General features: G+C 26.9%; 1 protein-coding gene across 4 annotated transcripts in view; it reads right to left on the bottom strand.

Annotated features, from left to right (window-relative positions):
- Positions 1 to 23900, bottom strand: part of LOC100199360 (rho guanine nucleotide exchange factor 16) — a 78796-nt gene that overhangs the window by 53955 nt on the left and 941 nt on the right. For 2 of the 4 annotated variants that reach the window (XM_065800204.1, XM_065800203.1), the window contains exons 2-6: positions 8309 to 8389; positions 7600 to 7683; positions 5292 to 5462; positions 3745 to 3909; positions 2470 to 2751 (exon numbers count right to left, since the gene is read on the bottom strand). In XM_065800204.1, the coding sequence (XP_065656276.1) occupies positions 2470 to 2751; positions 3745 to 3909; positions 5292 to 5462; positions 7600 to 7683; positions 8309 to 8389 (783 nt within the window). The remainder of the gene's footprint in view (positions 1 to 2469; positions 2752 to 3744; positions 3910 to 5291; positions 5463 to 7599; positions 7684 to 8308; positions 8390 to 23900) is intronic. The other 2 variants (XM_065800206.1, XM_065800205.1) reach the window with 1 other exon arrangement.

The raw sequence follows: 23900 nt of genomic DNA on the forward strand, positions 1-23900 counted from the left end.
ATATTGCAAAGCGCTTTTAAACTAAGCGATGATTTACTTTTATTATTCGTTTATAAAAAGGAAATTTTTTGTTTTATTTTTAAAATAATATAAAGTTAAATAAGTTTTATTAAGAATTGTAATAAATAATTGTATAAATAATAAAATAGATTAACTTTTTATTCTTTAAATGCAAGTCTTTTAAAAATGTTTGTACAATCGATTTTATAAAATAAGACTTTCAATAACAACTGCGTTTTCAATAAAATTTAAAAAATAATAATCATTAAAGCTAATAAAATTAATAATCAAATAAACATACAGGAAAATTTTAACGCCAAAAGTTTCAAGGCCAAGGCTTTAATTTTTGGCCTTAAGGCAAAGCCAAGGCCTAGGACTAACAACTCTGGCCACAGATGCCAAACAGTTATTAATGTAAAAGGCTATACAACCAACTATTAAAAATAATTATAATACTAAAAGAATGATTGAATTTAGTTATAACAAGCAAAATTGATTGTATTTTTATTGTAGTTTTATTGAAGATTATTTTAAGTTTGATTTAAGATTATATTAGATTAAGATAGTATTATTCTGTATTAAAAAAAAAAGATTGATTTTTACCCATTCTGTAGTTTTGTTATAAGCTCCACAGTTTTATTTATGATTTAAAGGCCACCTTAAATATTTGCTAAATATCAAAAAGTCTATGCAATTATATTTACATAGATGACATTTAGATTTTGAAGCTTCACAACTTAATTTTGCTCAAGGGCCCCGAGCCAGCTTGGAAAGGCCCTGTATGAAAAGAAAACTACAAGCATCGAATAAACAAAAGAAAAGAAAAATAATGAAACTCAAAACCAAACATTTAATTAGGTATAAAAATAATGCTAACGAATATAGTGCAATAAATCAGAGAAAACTTTAAGAGAGTAAACAAAAAACTAGGTAATAGCTATATTAGTACATGTTATTGTTATTAAATAAACAAACAAGAATTAAAGATTGAAAAATTAAATCGATTGAAAAGTTAAATCGAAAAGATATAAGGATTTTAAGATTTTTACTCAACTAAATCGACTTTTAATCAATTATTAGGAAGCTCATAGTCGATTAAAATGACTATTAGATTTTTAACAATGAACAAATTTCAACTTTCGACTAGTCGACTTTTTGTCGATACAGTCGAAAGCCGATAACAACTATATAAAGTATAAAAAGAAAAGTAACAAGATAGCAAACACTAACAGATAGGGGTGGTAGATTAATCAATATTTCAAATTAATTGACTAACAATTAATTTTCGAAAAATTAATCGATTTATTTTGAATAATTTTTAAAAATAAATTCTCACAGTTCAAAAAAAGTAAATACAATTTCTTATGATTTTATTTCTTTGCTTCATCAGGTATGATCTTAAAAAATATGAGTTATTAACAGTGCCATCATTTATAGTTGATAAAAATATTAACAGCTCTTTCTGAAGGCATTGAATTATTAATTTAATTAATCCAAGATAAAATGAACAATCTACATTAAGGCACAAATACCTTCTTTTCCCACCTGATGTCCACTTGTCAAGAGAAATTGAAAACCTTTCTTTAGTTATTTGTTTTACTTGAAGCTCTTGAACAATTTTTTATTTTATTGAAAATAAAAATAACAGTTCATAACAGTTGTCTTTATAGCATGCTGATCATCAGGAATTTTTTAATCTTCAGCTTTGCCTGTTTTATTACAGTAGGCAGCAACACTTGGGTGTATTTTTTTATGTTATTGATATATATACATGATTTTATGATATTGATATATATACATGATTTTGAACTAAAAAAAAACTAAAGCTTAAACTTAAAAAATTAAAAACTTTTAAAAAATATGGCTCAGTCAATTTTTACCTTTGCTTTTATTATAAAAACTACCTCTCAATGGCTCTAGAACATTTAAATTTACTCCCAGGCTTCAGAACTTTTTACTACAGTCAAGAAGGCTGCTCACTTTTTTTATCTTTTTATTTTATTATTTATTATATATTATTTTTATTTTATTAGTGACTCTGTTAATCTTTGAAAAAAAAATACTAAAAAAGGGAACCTTATCAAACAACACTGTTATGCAGAAAAACAGGTTGATATCAATAAAACACCTTTTATCATCAAGCAAGACCGTTGTGCAAACAAACAGGTTGATGTTAATAAAGCATTTTCTTAACAGCAGTGCTATCTATATCACTGGTTTTTAAATTCAAAATTAACTCAAAATTGAAATGAAAAAATAAAGATATAAAAATAATTAACTTAAGCATGAACAAAACAACATATGACATTAAAAAACTTATATTACATTAAAAGATCACAAACAACAAGAATAGAACACACATGACATTAAAAGAACATATATGACATTTTAAAAACATATATGATAAAAAATCACGTAAGACAAATATAATAAAAATGAGTGTGATAACTATTAATATGAAAACCCTACCATCATCATAAATGTCATCATAGTGTTTGTTCGAAAAATTAGGTGATGAATTGAAAACTTTTGCAGGGTCAATATAAGTTGTACAATCCAAAAAGTCATTATTAAGATTTAATGGCACATACTTTTCAGGACTTAAAACACTTCCACGACCAAGGCTATCACTATTACGGGCTAATGGTGGTATTGTACTTACATTAGTTTCTGGATCTTCATAATTGTCATCGTCATCACTAGATGATATAAGGTTGTTTGTACTTGTTGGAACAAGTTTAGCTTTGGCACCTAAAAAATAAAACATGTATATATATATATAAATATATATATAAAACAAAAATAAACAAACTTTCTAGTTTGCTAATATTAAACAACTAACGTCTTAATTTAACTAAAATAGACTTAGTTTTATAAAATACTGAATAAATTAAGTAAAAATAACAATAGAACAATTTATTAAGATATTTTATTTAAACATGACTACTTCTCAGCTGTAAATAACTAAGGTACAAAAGAACTGTTTAAAGATTTCACAAAACTATTATGAAAATAAATTTGTTGGTCTTAAAAAGTGCTACACTAAGATAAATTGTAAAAATTGACAATGATTATATAACAAAAAACTTTTTATCTGCATCATATGATTTGAACATGTTAGTGATACTAACAATAATGAACCAATATTATATTCAAAGAACTGGAAAAAAAAAAGGAACACAAAACTAAGAAATTTAATATATATAAAATTCTAGCATTTATGCAAGGTTTATTCTTCAAATACTGTTTTGGTTCATGAAAAATTATTTATAGTAACAGCGCTCGCAATTTATAGTAGCAGCCCTCAGAATTTATAGTACCAGTGCTCTGAATTAAGAAAAATTATTTGAGCAACTTATTGCTGACGTTAAACTGTTAGAGGTTGGCATCAGGTCGGCAAAAAAAAAAATTTATACAATGGTTTACCATAAAACATAGAGATGAAGTTAGCAATTTTTTGCCGACTCTAAATACTTTATGGTTGGCAATTAGGTCGGCATTGTCAAATGCCAACCATAATTTTAAGGGCTGGAGTAGTCTAATAGTTTTTTTTCCTTTAATATTAAAGATGATAATCAGTATGAATATTTAAGACACTTTACATAAAACAGGTAAAATTGCTAAAACCAGTTTGAGATCCCAACAAATAAAAAAAACAAATTAAAAATATTTTTAACCTTAACAAAAACATTTTTTAAAACAATTTAACAAAACAAGCCCAATAAAAAATAAAAACCATATTACCCAATAATTCAACATCATCTGGTTCATCATAGTCATCAGAACTTGAACTTTCATCATGCTGTCGCTCAACTTGTATAGTAGGTACAAATAATTTATCATTTGGATTTTCATAATCATCATGATTATTTTTGTTAGCAGTTGATTGTTTTTTATTGGTATAGGAAACTTAAAAAAAAGTTAATATTTAAACAAAGATAGCATTGTATTATAAAAATGTATTGTCATTTACAAATTTTTATATTTATATATTATTTATATTATTCATAATGAAGAGTTTTATTTTCAAAAAAATGATAAGTAAGATTTAGAATTTTTGACATGATAGTCATTAAATTTTTTTTTCAAAAACCCAGAAATAAACCAAGAAAAAATTACGAAGCAATTTTTAAACAAAGTTTTGAAAAATGCAAAGTTTGTGATTCCTAATAAAGAAGGTACAAATATGCTTTTAAGATTTTTTTATAACTTTTTATTCAAAAGTCATTTACAATATTTGGCTACTTCATAAGAAGTGAAGTGCTATTTGACCAGGCTATCAGTCATCAACTGTAATAAATCGTGCTTCAATTCTTCTGGACTTGTTTAAATAACCAAGTATCAGGGCCACTGGATGGACCAAGAGATTGGGTAACTACAGCTTCCAACATTATTTTAAGGATGTGATGCCTGCAGGCCAGCCACAACATTTCTTTTTCCATTTTTTGTTCAAGAATGATGCATGCACCATTACGAGGTCCAGTATCAACTGATGCAGTGTCAAAACTAACAAAACAAACATTTAATTTGGTCACAAATTCCCTATGCCAAGCAGGGTTCGTATACTGCAGTTGCTTCTGTTAATTTCAAGCCTTCCCAGGAAATGCTTACGGTTTTTGTCTTGTATGCCCACGCAAGTGTATTTTGCTTTAGACAACTTGGTCACGACCGTGTATTTTACTTTAAACAATTTGTCACTAGTTCTAAAAATTATTGTCAAATAAATTTAACCAAATTGTATTTGACAATAATATTTAGAACTAGTGTATAAATTGACAAAATATGATTTCTAAAAAACCTGGTAGCAACCTCTAAATATAATCTAATTTTGATAAAGAATTTTCTCATTTATTATTTTATTATAGTGGTCATAACTATACCATACCTCTTAAAAAACTTAAACTATACATATATAATATATATATATATATATATATATATATATATATATATATATATATATATATATATATATATATATATATATATATATATATATATATTTTATATATACATATATAAAATATATATATAATAATAATAATAATATTTATAACAACAGATTTTATATATATATATATATATATATATATATATATATATATATATATATATATATATATATATATATATATATATTTATATCATTGACTCCTGGAGTGAATCAGTTAACAATTATAATTTGGAGTTTAATGACAAAAAAATTTAGACAGACGCACAATTATTAAAAAATTTTAACTTAAAAATGTATACAAGAAAAGAATTTACCTGGTTTCAGAAAAAAAGTCTACCTGGTTTCAAAATTTCAATATCCTCAGGTTTATCATAGTCATCAGAACTACTATCATCATTAATATCAAAATCATCATCATTAATATCAACATTAATTTTCTTGATTTGTTTTGATGAAAAATTATTGTTTGAATCTTCACAACTGTTGTTGTTACCAGTGTTATGAGAAACTAAAAAATAAGAAAATTTAAAGAATGTCAACCATGTCAAAAATGTTTTGTCAACCATGTCAAAAATGTCATTTCAACCATGTCAACCAACTATTTCTCACTTTGTTTAACAAAATGAACATTTGTTGGTTGACATTTTATCTGTATGGTTCAGGGGGGTGGGGGGTATTAAAGACTGACCATAATGAATAATTTTAACAGAGAAAATAACAAAGTTTAGAGAGCGTAAAAGAATCTTGGTACAAAATGATACAAGAATTTAAATTTTACATGAACATTTTACATGGTTGCTCAAATAACCTTTGTTTTTAGCAAAAATGCAAAAAATTATGAAGAATGGATGTATCAAGAAAGTCATATAACTTTCTTCATTTATTCCTGATGACCTGTGGTTTTAAAAACTTACTTATTAGAGAGGATAAAATAATATCAAAGTTAGTGAAAATTCACAAGCAATAGGTGTCAATACACAAAGGAAAATTGCTACTTTGGAAGAAGGATATATAAACAGACATAAAGATAAGGAATTGGAAGCTAAGATGGAACATAGACAAGAGAGTTGCTGTGGGTACACAAATTATAAGGAAAAAAAATTAATGAAAACATTAAAAAAAAGATTACTTAGATGAACTTTAATTAAAAATGCTGATGGAAATGATTCAAATGAGATAAAATTGATATCTGCATCAGGTAACTTTTATCATAAAAAAACTAATATGTATATTTTTATTTGTGTATTGTTTATTAGTTTATAGAAGAAACTGTACATTTTTATCTTCATTTTTTTTTAATATTACTGTAGGTTATAATTCTGATGAGGATAAATCTCACCACAAATCATCAAACATATAACTCAACTAAAACAAAACTCTCTCTCTCTCTCTCTCTCTCTCTCTCTCTCTCTATATATATATATATATATATATATATATATATATATATATATATATATATATATATATATATATATATATATATATATATATATAACTCAACTAAAACAAAACTCTATATATATATATATATATATATATATATATATATATATATATATATATATATATATATATATATATATATATATATATATATATATATATATATATAAAAAATTAAAATGCTTAGTTTATTTAAATCGTGTTTTTAATCATGTTCAGAATGTTTTATCTTTGTTAATGTTTATATAATATTATGGAAAACCCTTAAAATAAAAAGAACAATTTACTTTTCATGATTGTTTCAAAAACACTCACACTTAATTTAAAAATCATTTCCATGTTAATGTGAACTATTAAATAATTATGCATTAAAAAACCATTTCATTTCTTGTTTTAACATTTGTACTTTTTTATTTTTTATTTTTAAAGAATAATAGTTATCTTAAAAAATACTTTGTATATAAATAAAAAAAGAACAATAGTTTATTAATACTTAATATGAAAATTCATTAGAAGTGTTTGTTACTTCATTAAAAAGCATTTCAATAATATAAAAGCATTAAAGATCAAACTTATTTAACTGTAATGGCTTTCAAAAACACTTGTCTTTTTTTTTTTCAACAAAAAAATTTTTTTTATCTTATTAATTGTATTAACTTTAATAATTCTTAAAACAAATCTTATATTAAAAAAGACTTTTGTTGTCTTAAAAAGTTATGGTTTAAAACAAAATAATTTTTTATCTTTTAATAACGTTTATTATAAAAAATGCATACTTAAATAATTTATATAATAAAAATTAAAAAATTATATACAACTGTCAATGATACTTTTAAAAAAATAATTATCAGTAAATTGTTACTTTATTTGAAAGCATTTCACTAATATAATACATGTTTGTTTTGATGTAATTTATTTCACCTAATGTTTAATTCAGAATATCTTTTATTCAGCGCGTTTTTGAAATGTTATTTGAAATCATCAAAGCAAAATTTGATTTGTATGGTCATATAATGACGTGCGATCGCACATCTTCCTGTGAAACACTGCATTATACATTTAAAAATACAAGGAATTTTTCTCACTACAATGTTTAAAAAATGTTTTTTTAACTTGACTGTCGGAAAAAAAAACTTAACAGTCAAGCCTTAATTTATTTTAAAAAAAAAAATTACATGATATTTAAAATTACTAGGTACCTTTAATTTTTTCTAGAACAATATTATTATCATATGGAAATTCATAATCACTGTTATCACCACTACCATTTTCATTATTATGTTCTAAAAAAGTACAAGAGCTTGAACAACAACATGTATCAATTAAAAATCCCCATCAAATAAACATTAATATTGAATAATTTCTACTAACTATTTTTTAATCTAAAAATACTAATCTCCTTTTAAATAAACAATTCAGATAAAAAGATCTTGTATATTTGCTTCTATAACTTTACTAGATATAAGAAAAGCAGAAGATGAAGGAGGTAGATGATGAGGGAAGTTTTAGTAGATTTAACTGAAGCGATTGATACTATTTTTCACTCTTTTTGACAAACCTAGGGGGTAGTGATGTAGTGGTAGAGCACTCGCTTCATAAACAAGAAATTCCAAGTTTTATCCCCACCATGTTCCCTGTAGTATTGTTCTCTACTTGTTTCTCTGCGCAGAGGCCTTGTTCATAAACTGTAATAAAGTAATCATGCCTAGCTACTCCAAAATTACTGTTGGGGTTCTGTAAAATTCAAAACTTGGTCTAACTCTTTAAATAATTTATTTAATGACTTTTACAACTCTTTATTGGAGTGTGATTTAATAAGGGAAATGTGCCCCCTCCAATTTAAAAAGAAAAAAACTTTTAATATAAAACATAAGTTTAAGAGAAATGATAATTCATATCCATACATACCCAGCTTTGAAGCTAAATTCTCTTTAATACGATGAGGATTTTTTTCAGTAGATTTAAATGCAACATCATTGTGATAAATATCTGAAGAAGCATCACATAAATAAATATATGTATGTATATACATACGCATACATATACATATACATATATATATATATATATATATATATATATATATATATATATATATATATATATATATATATATATATATATATATATTAGGGATATGACTTTTTCGCAACCTACTAGGCCTGTATCGTAATTCAATGAACTTTTATGTAAAAAGAACGAATAGATGTTTCATTTTGACATATTTTGAAAAAAGGTCACCCCAAAACCAAAAAATCGAATTTTCAATAGGTACACTTTTGTACAGTAAATGAATATTAAAGGCTGAAGATGTTGTAAGAGTCATACTCCTGTTGTTATTTTATTTATTTATGCAACATGTACTGTGATATAACAAAAAACATTATGTGATATATAATTATACAAGTATTACAAAATTAACAGTATCAAAGCGTCTAGTACAACAATATACATAACTGTCTGTGTCTATAGGCCTACTGTGTTTAGTACATGGGTCACATGATGCTCACGTCTCATAAAGAGTCTAGCGCTTATTACTTAGAATGAATCGAAGTTGCAGTTTGTCTTTCTTTCTGCAGGAAGCATACAGGTCTTGCATCACCTTGATTGCATGTTCAGCTATCTGATTACTTCGTGGTATGTCGATGACGGATGGCTCTTTCTTCCAGTGATTTTTGAATGACTGCAATGCCTTTTTGTAAGGCTTCAATACATCAGATAAATTCTTGAAGTCATTGTCATTGTACTTTTGACTACTAAACCAATGTTCTGCCCACTCATATGAAATGAACCTGCAAACCTTCTCCAAATTCTTTCTCGCTTCAGGCATAAGAATGAACGCCAGAATGGCGAGAATGGCTCTTGAGTTCCATCTGGCATTGCTCATATTAGGAATGTTCTGAAAGTGAATCAGAGGGAAGTTTCTTTGTTCTTCATAGAACCTAAACACTCTTGTTAAATGGTACAAAAACTTCATATCGTCTCTCCACCCTAATTTATCAAGAATTTCTACAGTTCCATTCGCAAACTTATCCTTCAGTTCATCATACTTATTCAACAGTTCAGACACAAATGGGTATTCAATGTTTGGAGATTTGGTATCACCCCCAAGTTCTTCGTCCATCACCAGACGGAGAATCCTGTCTAGTACGTGATGCTGACAACCGATAAATTGTGGTATTGTGACACCCTTTAATTTAAACATACGTTGCAACTTCACAACAACTCCATTTCTCTTCCCAGTATTGACGTTTGTTGTATCAGTAATGATCATCTTAATTGAATTCCACAAATTGTATTCATCAATAAGTTTGGCAATTTTTTCAGCAACAGTTTCAGCTTTGCCATCTTTTAAACGCAGTGCATCAAGTTTCACGTCAGTTCTTTTATTCTGAAGTACAACTACCTGATATTCCTTATCATCTATTCGTTTGCCGTCAAAGTGTAAGGACCACTGTTCCATTTTAAGTTGTTGTATCATTTCTTTTTTTAATTTACCTGCCTCTTTGAATATGGACTTGTAAATTGCTGATTGACTTGGAGTTGGAATATCAATACCTTGTTGTGATAATACATTGCATATTTTAGCAGCTTTCTTTGTGGAAACTCCACTTGATGTAACCATACTTACAGCAAATTTACTTTTGTAGTGCTTTCTAGTTTCTAGAGTGTCCTCATCATCGTCTTTATCACCGTCGTCGTCTTCATCATCTTCACTCTTACTTTTGCAGTTTTCAGATTCAGTACCACTGTCTGTGGTAGACAGGACTTGTGATGTGGAAGGTATTGCTGTTCCAGACTGGACTTTCCTTCTCTTGGAAGGGTGAATGGTTTCTTTACTTGCCACTTGTCCTATTGAGTACCCCACCTGTCCTTTACTTTCTTTTTGTAGGTGGTATAGACGTTTATCTTCCGAGGATAACCACTGGCCATTCACTTTCGTGATGTCAAACAATGCATTGAGAACATCATATTTTCCACGCTTGACACATTCATCATAGACCTTCAGCACCTTCATAAGCTTTGCTCTTATCACTTGATCAGACACACGTGGAAAATTCAGTTTATTGTCCCACAATTTTGTAATTTCCTTAGAAATTTGGTCTATTCGTTCTTTTCTTCCTTTAACAAACTGGTATCTTCCTACGATCTGCAATTGAAGTGGTATTCTGGATTTTTCATCGAGTGAATGTTCTTCTACAGCCACGCTTCCTCTTCTTCTGTGTGACTCTTGAAATCTCACCAAATTTTTAGTCCAAGTCTTCTTGTTCTTTGTTACTGTGGTATGACTTTTCTTGTGAGACATCATATAATATTGTTACGACTTTACGGATAGCTGAGCGTAAATATCCGTTTAATAAAGTCGTTTAATTAATAAAATACTTTAACTGTATAGTAATCCAATTATAGTTCGATAATCCAGTCAATGTTGATAACAGTTCGATAATCCAGTCCGTATCCTAACGATAATGCTACAACTACTTATACTTCGTACACTTACAGCGTCTTTAGTTCGCTACAGTAGTTCCTTATTAGCTCAGTTACACGCAGAGTACTTCATAGAACTATTCACATTATCAACACTGAGCTCTGACAGCAGCTCGCTTATATAATTATTTAGAGCTTCCAGAATGTTCTACTAAGTTCTAATATCTTCTACAGTCTGTTACAGTCGTCTATATCACCATGGTAACACAATGACGTCATCACATAACAATTCCAAGTATTTGCCAGCAAACGGCCGTTTCGTTGCCATGGTAACGTGTGGCGTTATATTTATAAATTCATAACAAAATAATGAAATAAATAGAATTAAGCTGAGAATTAAGCTTAAGATTAAAACATCGGTCAAAAATGAATGTATAAAAATGGTAAATCAAATTTTTATTTTGGGGGTGACCTTTTTTTGTTGCAGAAAGCTATTTGGGCCTTTTTTCATGATTTTAGGTAAAAGTTCATCGATTTATGATACAGGAAACATTTTATTTGAAAAAAAATTAAAAAGTCATATCCCTAATATATATATATATATATATATATATATATATATATATATATATATATATATATATATATATATATATATATATATATATATATATATATATATATATATATATATATATATATATATATATATGTATATACTGTTGGGGTTCTGTAAAATTCAAAACTTGGTCTAATTCTTTAAATAATTTATTTAATGACTTTTACAACTCTTTATTGGAGTGTGATTTAATAAGGGAAATGTGCCCCCATAGAACTATTCACATTATCAACACTGAGCTCTGACAGCAGCTCGCTTATATAATTATTTAGAGCTTCCAGAATGTTCTACTAAGTTCTAATATCTTCTACAGTCTGTTACAGTCGTCTATATCACCATGGTAACACAATGACGTCATCACATAACAATTCCAAGTATTTGCCAGCAAACGGCCGTTTCGTTGCCATGGTAACGTGTGGCGTTATATTTATAAATTCATAACAAAATAATGAAATAAATAGAATTAAGCTGAGAATTAAGCTTAAGATTAAAACATCGGTCAAAAATGAATGTATAAAAATGGTAAATCAAATTTTTATTTTGGGGGTGACCTTTTTTTGTTGCAGAAAGCTATTTGGGCCTTTTTTCATGATTTTAGGTAAAAGTTCATCGATTTATGATACAGGAAACATTTTATTTGAAAAAAAATTAAAAAGTCATATCCCTAATATATATATATATATATATATATATATATATATATATATATATATATATATATATATATATATATATATATATATATATATATATATATATATATATATATATATATATATATATATATATATATATATATATATGTATATACTGTTGGGGTTCTGTAAAATTCAAAACTTGGTCTAATTCTTTAAATAATTTATTTAATGACTTTTACAACTCTTTATTGGAGTGTGATTTAATAAGGGAAATGTGCCCCCATAGAACTATTCACATTATCAACACTGAGCTCTGACAGCAGCTCGCTTATATAATTATTTAGAGCTTCCAGAATGTTCTACTAAGTTCTAATATCTTCTACAGTCTGTTACAGTCGTCTATATCACCATGGTAACACAATGACGTCATCACATAACAATTCCAAGTATTTGCCAGCAAACGGCCGTTTCGTTGCCATGGTAACGTGTGGCGTTTTATTTATAAATTCATAACAAAATAATGAAATAAATAGAATTAAGCTGAGAATTAAGCTTAAGATTAAAACATCGGTCAAAAATGAATGTATAAAAATGGTAAATCAAATTTTTATTTTGGGGGTGACCTTTTTTTGTTGCAGAAAGCTATTTGGGCCTTTTTTCATGATTTTAGGTAAAAGTTCATCGATTTATGATACAGGAAACATTTTATTTGAAAAAAAATTAAAAAGTCATATCCCTAATATATATATATATATATATATATATATATATATATATATATATATATATATATATATATATATATATATATATATATATATATATATATATATATATATATATATATATATATATATATGTATATATAGTAAAAAAATTATTTTTTTTCAAAATGTACACATTGGAATCGCCCAATTTGATTTGAAGCATTTTTAGAGTTTGCACAAAATCCTTAAACATCAGAAAGTCCCTAATATTATCAAAATAAATATTTTTCTAAAGTATATAATTTTCGGTTCCAAAAGAAGCAAAATTTTATAAAAAAATAATTAAATTTTTTGTAAAAACACAAACTGAAGAAACCATTTTAAAAAAATATATGGGAGAATGGGATAAAATAGCAAAGGGCCCAAAAAGATAAAAGCTTCGCATAGCAAAACCATTTAACATAAATAGGTCTAAATTGGAGGCAACGAAAACCATCTGAATAGGTTGTAATTCAAATGGGGAATAATTTTGTTTTTGTACATGTAACCACCATAGTTTCATTCAAAAAAAGTTTGCTTTTTCAAACTTTGAATTAATAATATTTTTTCAGTTTGATTCTTACTATTCTGGTGTGAGCTGTCTTTTGAATTTTGACAGATATTTTTTGGTACAAAAAACATTATTCAATGTTATTGTAGTTAATTTCTATAATAACATTTTGTATATAATGTTATTATAGTTAATAACTATAATAAAATTTTGTATATATATATAAAGTATTAAGTATTAATAGACTGTTGTTTTTATATATATATATATATATATATATATTATATATATATATATATATATATATATATACATATACATATATATATATATATACATATATATATATATATATATATATATATATATATATATATATATATATATATATATATATATATATATATATATATATATATACATATATATATGTAATTTCTTTTGAATTTCGTTAAACATTTGCGAGTTGCCAGAAAGTTAAAACCATTAATTTAATTACAAATTATTCGTTTTTAAAAAAACCCGCAAAAACGCAAATTTAATTGAGCAGAATGTTTTTAAAAACATATATATATATATATATGTATTTATATATATATATATATATATATATATATATATATATATATATATATATATATATTTAGGCCGTATATAGATACATCAGGGGCTATTCTAGACTGTTTTCGACAGTGTCGACTGTTTTTTTTTTCCAGCGAAAAAACTCCGATATTCGGCAATATTTCCGCTAAATTTCTCTAGGATGAGGGGGGGGGGGGTACCTCTGTGTGTGTATATATATATATATTAGTGATGTACCGATTAATTGGCATCGGCTTAATTGGCCACTTTTTGTACAATCGGAATCGGTATCGGCATCGGCTTTTTTTTATTAATTTGCCAATATGCATAACCGATGGCATTTTAATACTTTTATCCTGCATTTTGATAATAACTAAATAATAAATAATCTAAACTTTATGCATCGCTTAGAATTTTTTGAAAAATTGTTTATTTTGACTTTGTTTTAAAATTAAAAAATAAGACAAAAGCAACAAAAAAACAGGCTTTCACTGATTTCTTTATGTATCTTTTGTTATATTTTTGTAGATTCTGTGGGTTTATTTAAAAAAATGATAAAATAAAGTTGAGGGAAGCAAAAGAAACTAAATTTTTATGACAAACCCCTTTTTCTGTACAAAAACTTACTTAAACAACTAACACCGCGGATAAGCATTTAACCAGGATGTCCACGCCTCCTTCCTTTCCAATGTGCATTATATGGCCAGATATTATATGTCAAAAATTTACCCGATTTAAAATTCTATGGCTTTATATTTTCAAAACTTTATTAATTAGTTAATTAATCGGTATCGGCAATCGGAAGGAAGAGTACGGAAGGAAAAAAATGATTCTCATGCCAACAAATACATCACTTTTAATTACTTATGAATTTCGTCAAACATTTGCGAGTTGTCAGAAAGTTAAAACCATTAATTTAATTACAAATTATTCGTTTTTTAAAAAAACCGCAAAAACGCAAATTTAATTGAGCAGAATGTTTTTAAAACATTCTGAATGTTTTTAAAACATTCTGAATGTTTTTAATAATATAAACAATGTTTTTATTTTTATTTTTTTAATAAAATGTTTTTATTTTTTTTTAATAAAATGACTTGCAACGGAGTGTTGCTACATTGACTTTCTTATAGCCTGACTCGCAAGGGAGTGCTGCTACATCGACTGAGGGTTTGGTTGGGGTAGGCAGTCTATCAAGTAACAACAAAAAAATTACGGCCTTGCATTAATTTTTACTTTTTGTCAACAAAACTTTCTGACAACCAGTTAGGAGTTTTATATTTATATATTTATATATATATATATATATATATATATATATATATATATATATATATATATATATATATATATATATATATATATATATATATATATATATATATATTAGGGTGCATCAAATGCCCCGTACTTTCAAAAATTGATCTGTCCCTATTCTTAAAACTTTCAATTGGTTCTCACAAAACACTCTGTTAAATTTTTTCAAAATTGAATGAGATTTAGAGGGGCATTTCAAGTCTGAAACTTGCAATGAGACCCTAAACAGAAGAAAAAAAAGTTTTTTAAATGTATGTCATGTTGGGTCTCAAAAGAAGCAAAATTTTATAAAAATTACAAAAATAAATATCATTTTTTGTTAAAAATGACTTATAAAATTTTTTTGACAAAAACCATTAAAAAAATTTTATATAATTTCTTGTTAAAAAATAATAATTTTTATGTAATAAAATTTAAAATAATAATTCTTGTATAAAATTTTTATTATTTTTGAAATTTATATAAAATTTCGCTTCTTTTGAGATCTAACATGACATACATTTAAAAACTTTTTTTTCTTCTGTTTAGGGTATCGTTGCAAGTTTCAGACTTGAGGTGGCCCCTCTAAATCTCATTCAATTTTGAAAAAATTTAACAGAGTGTTTTGTGAGAACCAATTGAAAGTTTTAAGAATAGGGACAGATCGATTTTTGAAAGTATGGGGCATTTGATGCACCCTAATATATATATATATATATATATATATATATATATATATATATATATATATATATATATATATATTCAGTTCTATAAATTGTTGCATTTGAGAGTACGGAAGGTAAAAAATGATTCTTTTGCCAACAAATACGTCACTTTTAATTACTTTTGACTTTCGTCCAACATTTCTGTATTGTCAGAAAATTAAAACCATTAATTTAATTAGAAATTGATCATTTTTTTAAAAAAACCTCAAAAACGCAAATTTAATTTGACCAGAATGTTTTTAAAAACATCCTGAATGTTTTAAAAACATTCTGAATGTTTTTAATAATATAAGCAATGTTTTTATTTTTATTTTTTTTATAAAATATTTTCATTTATATTTTTTTTACTGTAAACCATGCGCGGAGTATTGCTACATCAACTATCATATAGCCTGCTGCTACAAGGAAGTGTTGCTACATCGACTATCTTATAGCCTGACTTGCAAGGGAGTGCTGCTACATCGACTGAGGGCTTGGTTGGGACAGGCAGTCTCAATTTATAAAAAAAAAACTCCGGTCTTGCATTTTAATTTTTTTTTGTGTCAACAAAATACGGAAAAACTTTCTGAGTACCAGTTAGGAGTTATATATATATATATGTATAAATATATATATATATATATATGTATATACATATATATATACATACATACATACATACATACATACATACATACATACATACATACATACATATAAATTAGTAGAAAATCACTGAACAAAATTTTTTTTTTTAAGTTAAGTGATTTCTACTAATTTATAATTGCTCTGTACTTTTAAGAACATTGAGCACTCTATTTTGTAGAATACATTTTAAAATTGTTTAATTATATATATACATATATATTTATTTATTTATATAATGATTATTATTTTTAAACTTTAATAAAACTTTGGCTCTTTTAACCCAATATGATATACTTTAACAAAAAAAATTTGGATAATATTAGGGACCTGTGTAACAGTTGATGACCTGACCTGATGATCTTGTGTAACCTCTATAAATGCTTCGAGTCACCTCAAAATTTTAGCAAACATATATATATATTGAATTTAAAAATTAATTTAATTTAAAATTTTATTAATATTTTTTGTTTATTTATAACTAATTTTTTTTAAGTTATATTTTTATATAATTATTTGTTATTTCAAGTTAATTGTTCTTCCTTAAGTTATTAAAAAATTTTATTTAAGTTGGCACATAAAAACGAAATTGCTAATACCATGTTTTGAAAAAAAATCTTAAAATATATACAGTACTGTGAATAAGTTTTAGACCACTTCCATAATTAGACATATTTACAATTTTTTACCTATGTAATTTTTTTAAAGTGTACTTAAGTTTAATAATATATAAGAAAAGTTAAAAGAGTATATTATTTTGAACAAATAAACAAAATTGATGAGGAAACATGAAGGATTTGTTTGTTTATTTATTAAAACGATGTGTTATAACAACTACATCCAAAACAGGATATTTGAAGAAAGCTGTTAAAAAAATCAGAGAAACTGGCTCCCTTGAAGATAGAAAAAAGTGGCATACCTCATTAGCTAACAAAAGATGGCAATAAATATTTAAAAACCCTATCTTTAAGAAATACAAAAGAAGCATCAACCGAGCTGGCAAAAGACATTAACACAGCAACTGGGAAAAATGTCAGCTCTTCTTTTATTCGACTGCACCTACTTAAATTGGGATTAAGAGGGTGTGTTGCAATTCGAAAACCATTATTACAGTGTGGAAATGAAGAAAAGCAATTTAAATATGCAAAACAACACAAAGATTGGGCCCAGGAAATGTTTAACCGAGTTCTGTACACTGTAGAGTCCAAATTCGAAATTTTTGGAACGAAAGGACACCAATATGTTTAAAGAAGAATTGAAGAAGCCTATCAGCCCGAGTGTTTAAACCCTACTATTAAACACAGAGGAGGCTTTTTACAAGTTTGGGGCTGTTTATCTTCATCTGGAGTAAGTGATTTGATCAAAATTGGGGGCGACTCACTGGGGAACGTTATGTGGATATCCAAAGGCACCATGCTGTATTATCCGGAATGAGACTAATAGGTCATAACTTTATTCTGCAGCAGGACAATGACCCAAAATATTGTTCCCAAGTGGCAAAAAATTACTTAAACCAAATGGCAGAGGAAGGAGTAGGGGAGGGGAGCATTGGACAGTCGGGAGGTTTGGACACCCCCTCATTTCTCACAATCTATTCTAGATACTTTTTGTTTTCTACCATAGCACTATAGTTTTATAACTGGCAACACCGCTCATCAAAAGTGTCAGCTGTCATTTCACTTGGTTGTCAAGTTACATGCGCTTAACGATTTGTTATGTACAAAAGTAAATATTTTGTTTGGGATTTGAAGAACGGTAACAAAGAAATCTGCAAGAAAGTGTAAGTATCTGTGTTAAGTTTTTCTTTTGCATTTAATAAACATTATATTTACCTGGCAATTAGGATTCAACATTTGATAAAAATAAACTTATTCAAATCTATTTGAAAAGTGAGGTTATAGCGAGCATTGGGCACCCAGGTAGGAGGGAGGTTTGGGCATGCCCAATGCTCCCTCTTTTTTTAGTGTGTTTTGGTGTCATACGTTTGAGGTTTTTTGCTATGCCTATTGAATTGAATGTTTAATCATTTCTTTTCAGGACAATGCCGTTTTCATTTAAAAAGAAAAATAAACAACTTAAAATACCTAAAGATGTTATTTTGCGCGCATTGGAAGAGGTTTCTAAAGGAGGAAAAATTAAAACTACTGCAACTAAATATGATATACCCAGGTCTAACCTTCAAAGATACATAAAACAGGGTGGTGTTGTGAAAGATATTTCTTCTAAATTTATATCATCCCAAATATTCACAAAAGATGAAGAAGAAAAAATTTCAGAATATCTTGTAACATTGTTTAAACTAAACCATGGAATGTCAAAACTGAAGGCACGCGAATTGTTTTACGAATACACCACTGCCATTAATAAAAAAATATCAGACAACTGGACAGAGAAGCAACTTGCACCCAATGATTGGCTAAGGGGATTTTTTAAAAGACAACCTCAGCTTTCAATAAGGACACCAGAAGCTACCAGTCTCTCACGTGCCACAAGTTTCAATAAAAATGGCGGAGATTTTTTTGAAAATCTTAAAACTGTATATGAACGGCATCACTTCGGCACTGAGTCTATTTACAATATAGACAAAACTGGATTATCAACAGTACAACGAACCCAGAAAGTGATTGCTCTCAGAGGCACTAAGTAAGTTGGGCAAGTAACGTCAGCTGAAAGAGGGACACTTGTAACGCTTTGCTGCGATATTAATGGATTGGGTAACTCAATACCACCCTTTTTCATATTCCTACAGGTTAATTTCAAAACATATATGCTAAATGATGCACCTATTGGTTCAGATGGAGCAGCACATTCTTCAGGGTGGATGACAGCACCATGTTTTTTAAAATATAAACACCATTTTGCAAAACACGCATAACTAACACCTTCCTCCCCAGTTCTATTGCAGCTGGACAATCATGAGAGCCATATTTCAGTACCAGTTCTCGATTTTTGTAAAGAATCAGGCATTGTTTTAATGACTTTCCCACCGCACTGCAGCCATAAACTGCAACCCCTAGACCTGACTGTCTATGGACCACTCAAAACTTATTATAACACTGTTGTAACAGATTGGATGGTAAGCAATCCTGGCAAAACGGTAACAATTTATGAAATCCCAAAATTAGCAGCAAAAGCCATCCCACTTGCATTCAAGGTGCGAAATATTCAAACAGGATTTAAAAAACCTGGCATTTGGCCATTCAATTCAAAAAATTTTTCTGATGAAGATTTTGTTGGTTCTTCTATAACTGATCGCTGCTTGCCGGAGGAGAATAATGTTGCTACAAAAATTGATTTCAGAACAACCTATCATGGAACAGCCATCAACAGAAGAAAATCTGAGTCTAGAGGATCGTACAAGTTCAAATGTGGAAGTCACTGGGCCATCTCAACTGTAATCTCTATCTAAAAGCCAGACTAGGGGCACTGACAATGTAAAGCCTGATTTAGTAAGACCATTTCCGAAAGCCGGTTTAGGAAATTGGATGGCATGAAATGGAAGAAAGGAAAAACTAGAATATTGACAGCAGCCCTTGTTAAGAACCGTTACACAGCTCGCATTTTGCCTGCGAAATGGCGATTTGCCTACGTGTTCAGTAGTTTTGCGCTACGCAAAAACTTATATCTTTTAGAATATTTAAATTATCTTTTGATTGTCATTAACGTGACGTTTATTCAGAACAAATAAAGTCGTAAGTAAAAGCATTTAACCGCAATTGTAAACTAATAGATTTTTTGTTAAAGAAACAGTTTGTTTCATAATTTTTTGTTATTGTTAAAATTTAGTTAAAAAAAAATAAAGTGTTTTAAGTTTTATCTTAAAGAAACAGTTTGTTTCATAATTTTTTGTTGTTGTTAAAATTTAGTTAAAAAAAAAAAAGTGTTTTAAGTTTTATCTTAAGGAATTAAATACATAAATTCCTTTTAAATATAAAAATTATTTTTAGTCATAATAGTTTAAAAAATGCACGATTTATTTTGATGTAAATATTTTATTAATAAGATATTTTGTTTATTGTTAATTCAATAACGTAAAGTTTTAATGACGTTCGTTATAAAAATAAATTATGATCACGAATACGTTATCGGTAACTGACAAATATAAAAAAACAAACTCTTTATTGTTTACATTACATCTTTATTGTTTACATAAACATTATTAAAAAGAGTTCACAAATTAAATAGGAAAAAATTTATTAACAGTTAATAAAATAACCAAAAACCAACTGTAAAATCATAAGAAAATGAACAAACATTATTTTATGTTTCATGAAAAGAATATTTTTTTCAAAATAAAATTTAGTTCATATTTGAAAAAAATAATAAAAAAGATTTTTTAAATAACAACTTAGATTTTATTTGTAACTTTTGTTATAGTGAGAAAAAAAAAAACTGTTTGTATGATTTTTAACGCCTTAATAAAATAACTTTAATTACAATGCGGTACTTAAAAAGACGCTAGTGACGCAATATAACTTCTAACGATGCAAAATATATTTGCTGAGTTGAGTTACTTAGAAATGCGTTACGCGTTTTCGCTACGCAGCGAAATCTCGTAACAAGGCCTGTGACAGACACACCCGAGAAAAGAATTATAGAAATAGAAGAAAAAGAAAGACAAAGAAAAGGTAAGATCAAAGAGCTCAACAAAAATCGAAAATGCTCAAGAAACGAGAAAAGCAAGAAGATTAGCAGTGATGATGAAATAGAAAATGTTTCCATTTCTGACGTAGACCTTGTTGAAATCGATTCATCTGAAGAAGATTTTGGTGTAGACGATGTGATTGTTATGGATAGAAAATTCCAGATCAATAACTTTGTGTTAGTTAAATTTGACACCAAAAAAACTGTTTATCATTATGTTGGAATAGTCAAAGAGGTTAATCACTCGATTGCAACTGTCAAATTCATGAGAGTGAGTAAGATAAGAAATACGTTTATGTTTTCTGACACCGAGGACGCAGCCAGCATCCCCCTGGAGGATATAAAGACAAAACTGCCTACACCAACAACATGGATAAAACGTGGCAGCCTAAATAAAAATTTGACAAGCCTCTTTGGGTTATACCAAATTTAAGATAAGTTTTATTAAGTCCAACATCGTGCAGTATTGATTCCAAGCAACATTGTTTAATTTTTTGTAAAGTCTATGATAAGAAAAAATGTTTGTATTACAATTTTTTATAGCAATGCTATATAATACTTAAGCATAGTAGTATATTAAAACAATATCGTGCATATTAAATACAGTGCCCAAACCTCCCCACAGGGGTGCCCAAACCTCCCAACCGCAGGGAGGTTTGGGCACTTTGGACATGTGTTAGAAAATCTTTTGTAACTTTGCGAGTAATTATAATACTAAAACTCTTCTTAGCAATAATTACTGCCAAATATTTGTGCTAGATATATTTGAAATAAAATTTTGATTATAATAAAAAATAACACTTTTATTAGCATTTATGTAAAAAAGTGCCCAATGCTCCCCTCCCTCCCCTACTGAAATTAATGACCTGGCCTCCTCAGAGTCCAGTTTTGAATATAATTGAACATATTTGGGATTACCTGGACAGAAAGAAGGTTGAGCATGCTCTCCAAAATGCTGAAGAATGTTTTGAAGTACTTCAAAGAGAATGGCACAACATACCTCAGGATTTTATAACTAACTTGTATGAATCTATTACCGGGCAATAATTGCCTGGGATTGAGGCAAAAGGAGGACATAGCAAACATTAAGAGTTTTTTATGAAGTTTGACACTAAAAAGTTTGTAATTGTTTCATATTTTGAGTGAAATACATGTGTTTTAATAAGTTTATAATTTAGAAATACAAACTTAAAGATTAGAGAAGAGTTCTCCAGGATTTTTTGAAAAAATATAAGTGGTCTAAAACTTATATACATTATATATATATATATATATATATATATATATATATATATATATATATATATATATATATATATATATATATATATATATATATATATATATATATATATAATATATATATATATATATATATATATATATATATATATATATATATATTGCCAAATGAACTGCATAATTCATCATCAGTAAAATTTACAAAAACCATTAAAAAACATTTTTTATAAGGGATACAAATTAAAAATTTATTATAAAATCCATTATAAAGGGTTAAAAAGACCATTAAAATACAATAACAAAATGCATCAGTCTTTAAATTTGGTACATATAAATTTAACAATAATGAATCCTTTAATTACAAATATTTTAGGTTGCCATATATAGGTGATAGTTCTAGAAATATTCAAAACAAAATTAATGAATGAACTAAAAAGTTATGTAAAAAAGATTTAATTTTTTTTTCTTCTTTTAAAAATAGGCAATACTTTTCACTAAAAGACTTACTTCCAAGATATAATAAATCAAACAATGTTTACAAATTTAATTGTGCTAACTGTAGGTACAAAAATATATTTGGTACAAAAGACAAACTGTCCAAAACTTTTCACAACGCATTGATGAATATTTTTAGTAAGATAAAAAGTCTTACATTTTTTTTATCATTTAATGAAAAACATTGAGTGTCAAAGGAAAGCCTCCTCTGAATGCTTTTCTATTTTGGATTCTGCTCAAAGTGTGTATGAATTAGAAATAAAGGAAAACTTGCATATAAAGTGGCAAAGGCCCTGTTTAAATAAACAAGTCAAAAATAGAATTCTTGAACTATTCTGACTATTATGACGTTGATGTTTTTTGTTTTTTTTAATTACTTGTAACCTATTGTGATTTGTTTTTTAATTGAGTTCTGAGACTGACGCATTTTGTCATTGTATTTTAATGGTCTTTTTAACCCTTTGTAATGGATTTATAACAAATTTTTGTAATAAAGTAATTAATTTGTATCCTTTTTAAAACAGTTTTTAATAATTTTTGTAAATTTTACTGATGATGAACTATGCAGCTTGAAACATGTATAACAAACATTTTAAAAGCGTTGTTAAGTTTATTTAAATAAATATATATATATATATATATATATATATATATATATATATATATATATATATATATATATATATATATATATATATATACATACATAGATACATATATATATATATATATATATATATATATATATATATATATATATATATATATATATATATATATATATATATATATATATATACATATATACATAAATACATATATATATATATATATATATATATATATATATATATATATATATATATATATATATATATATATATATATACATAGATACATATATATATATATATATATATATATATATATATATATATACACATATATAT

Source organism: Hydra vulgaris, chromosome 06, assembly GCF_038396675.1.
Source record: "Hydra vulgaris chromosome 06, alternate assembly HydraT2T_AEP".
Lineage (NCBI taxonomy): Eukaryota > Metazoa > Cnidaria > Hydrozoa > Anthoathecata > Hydridae > Hydra > Hydra vulgaris.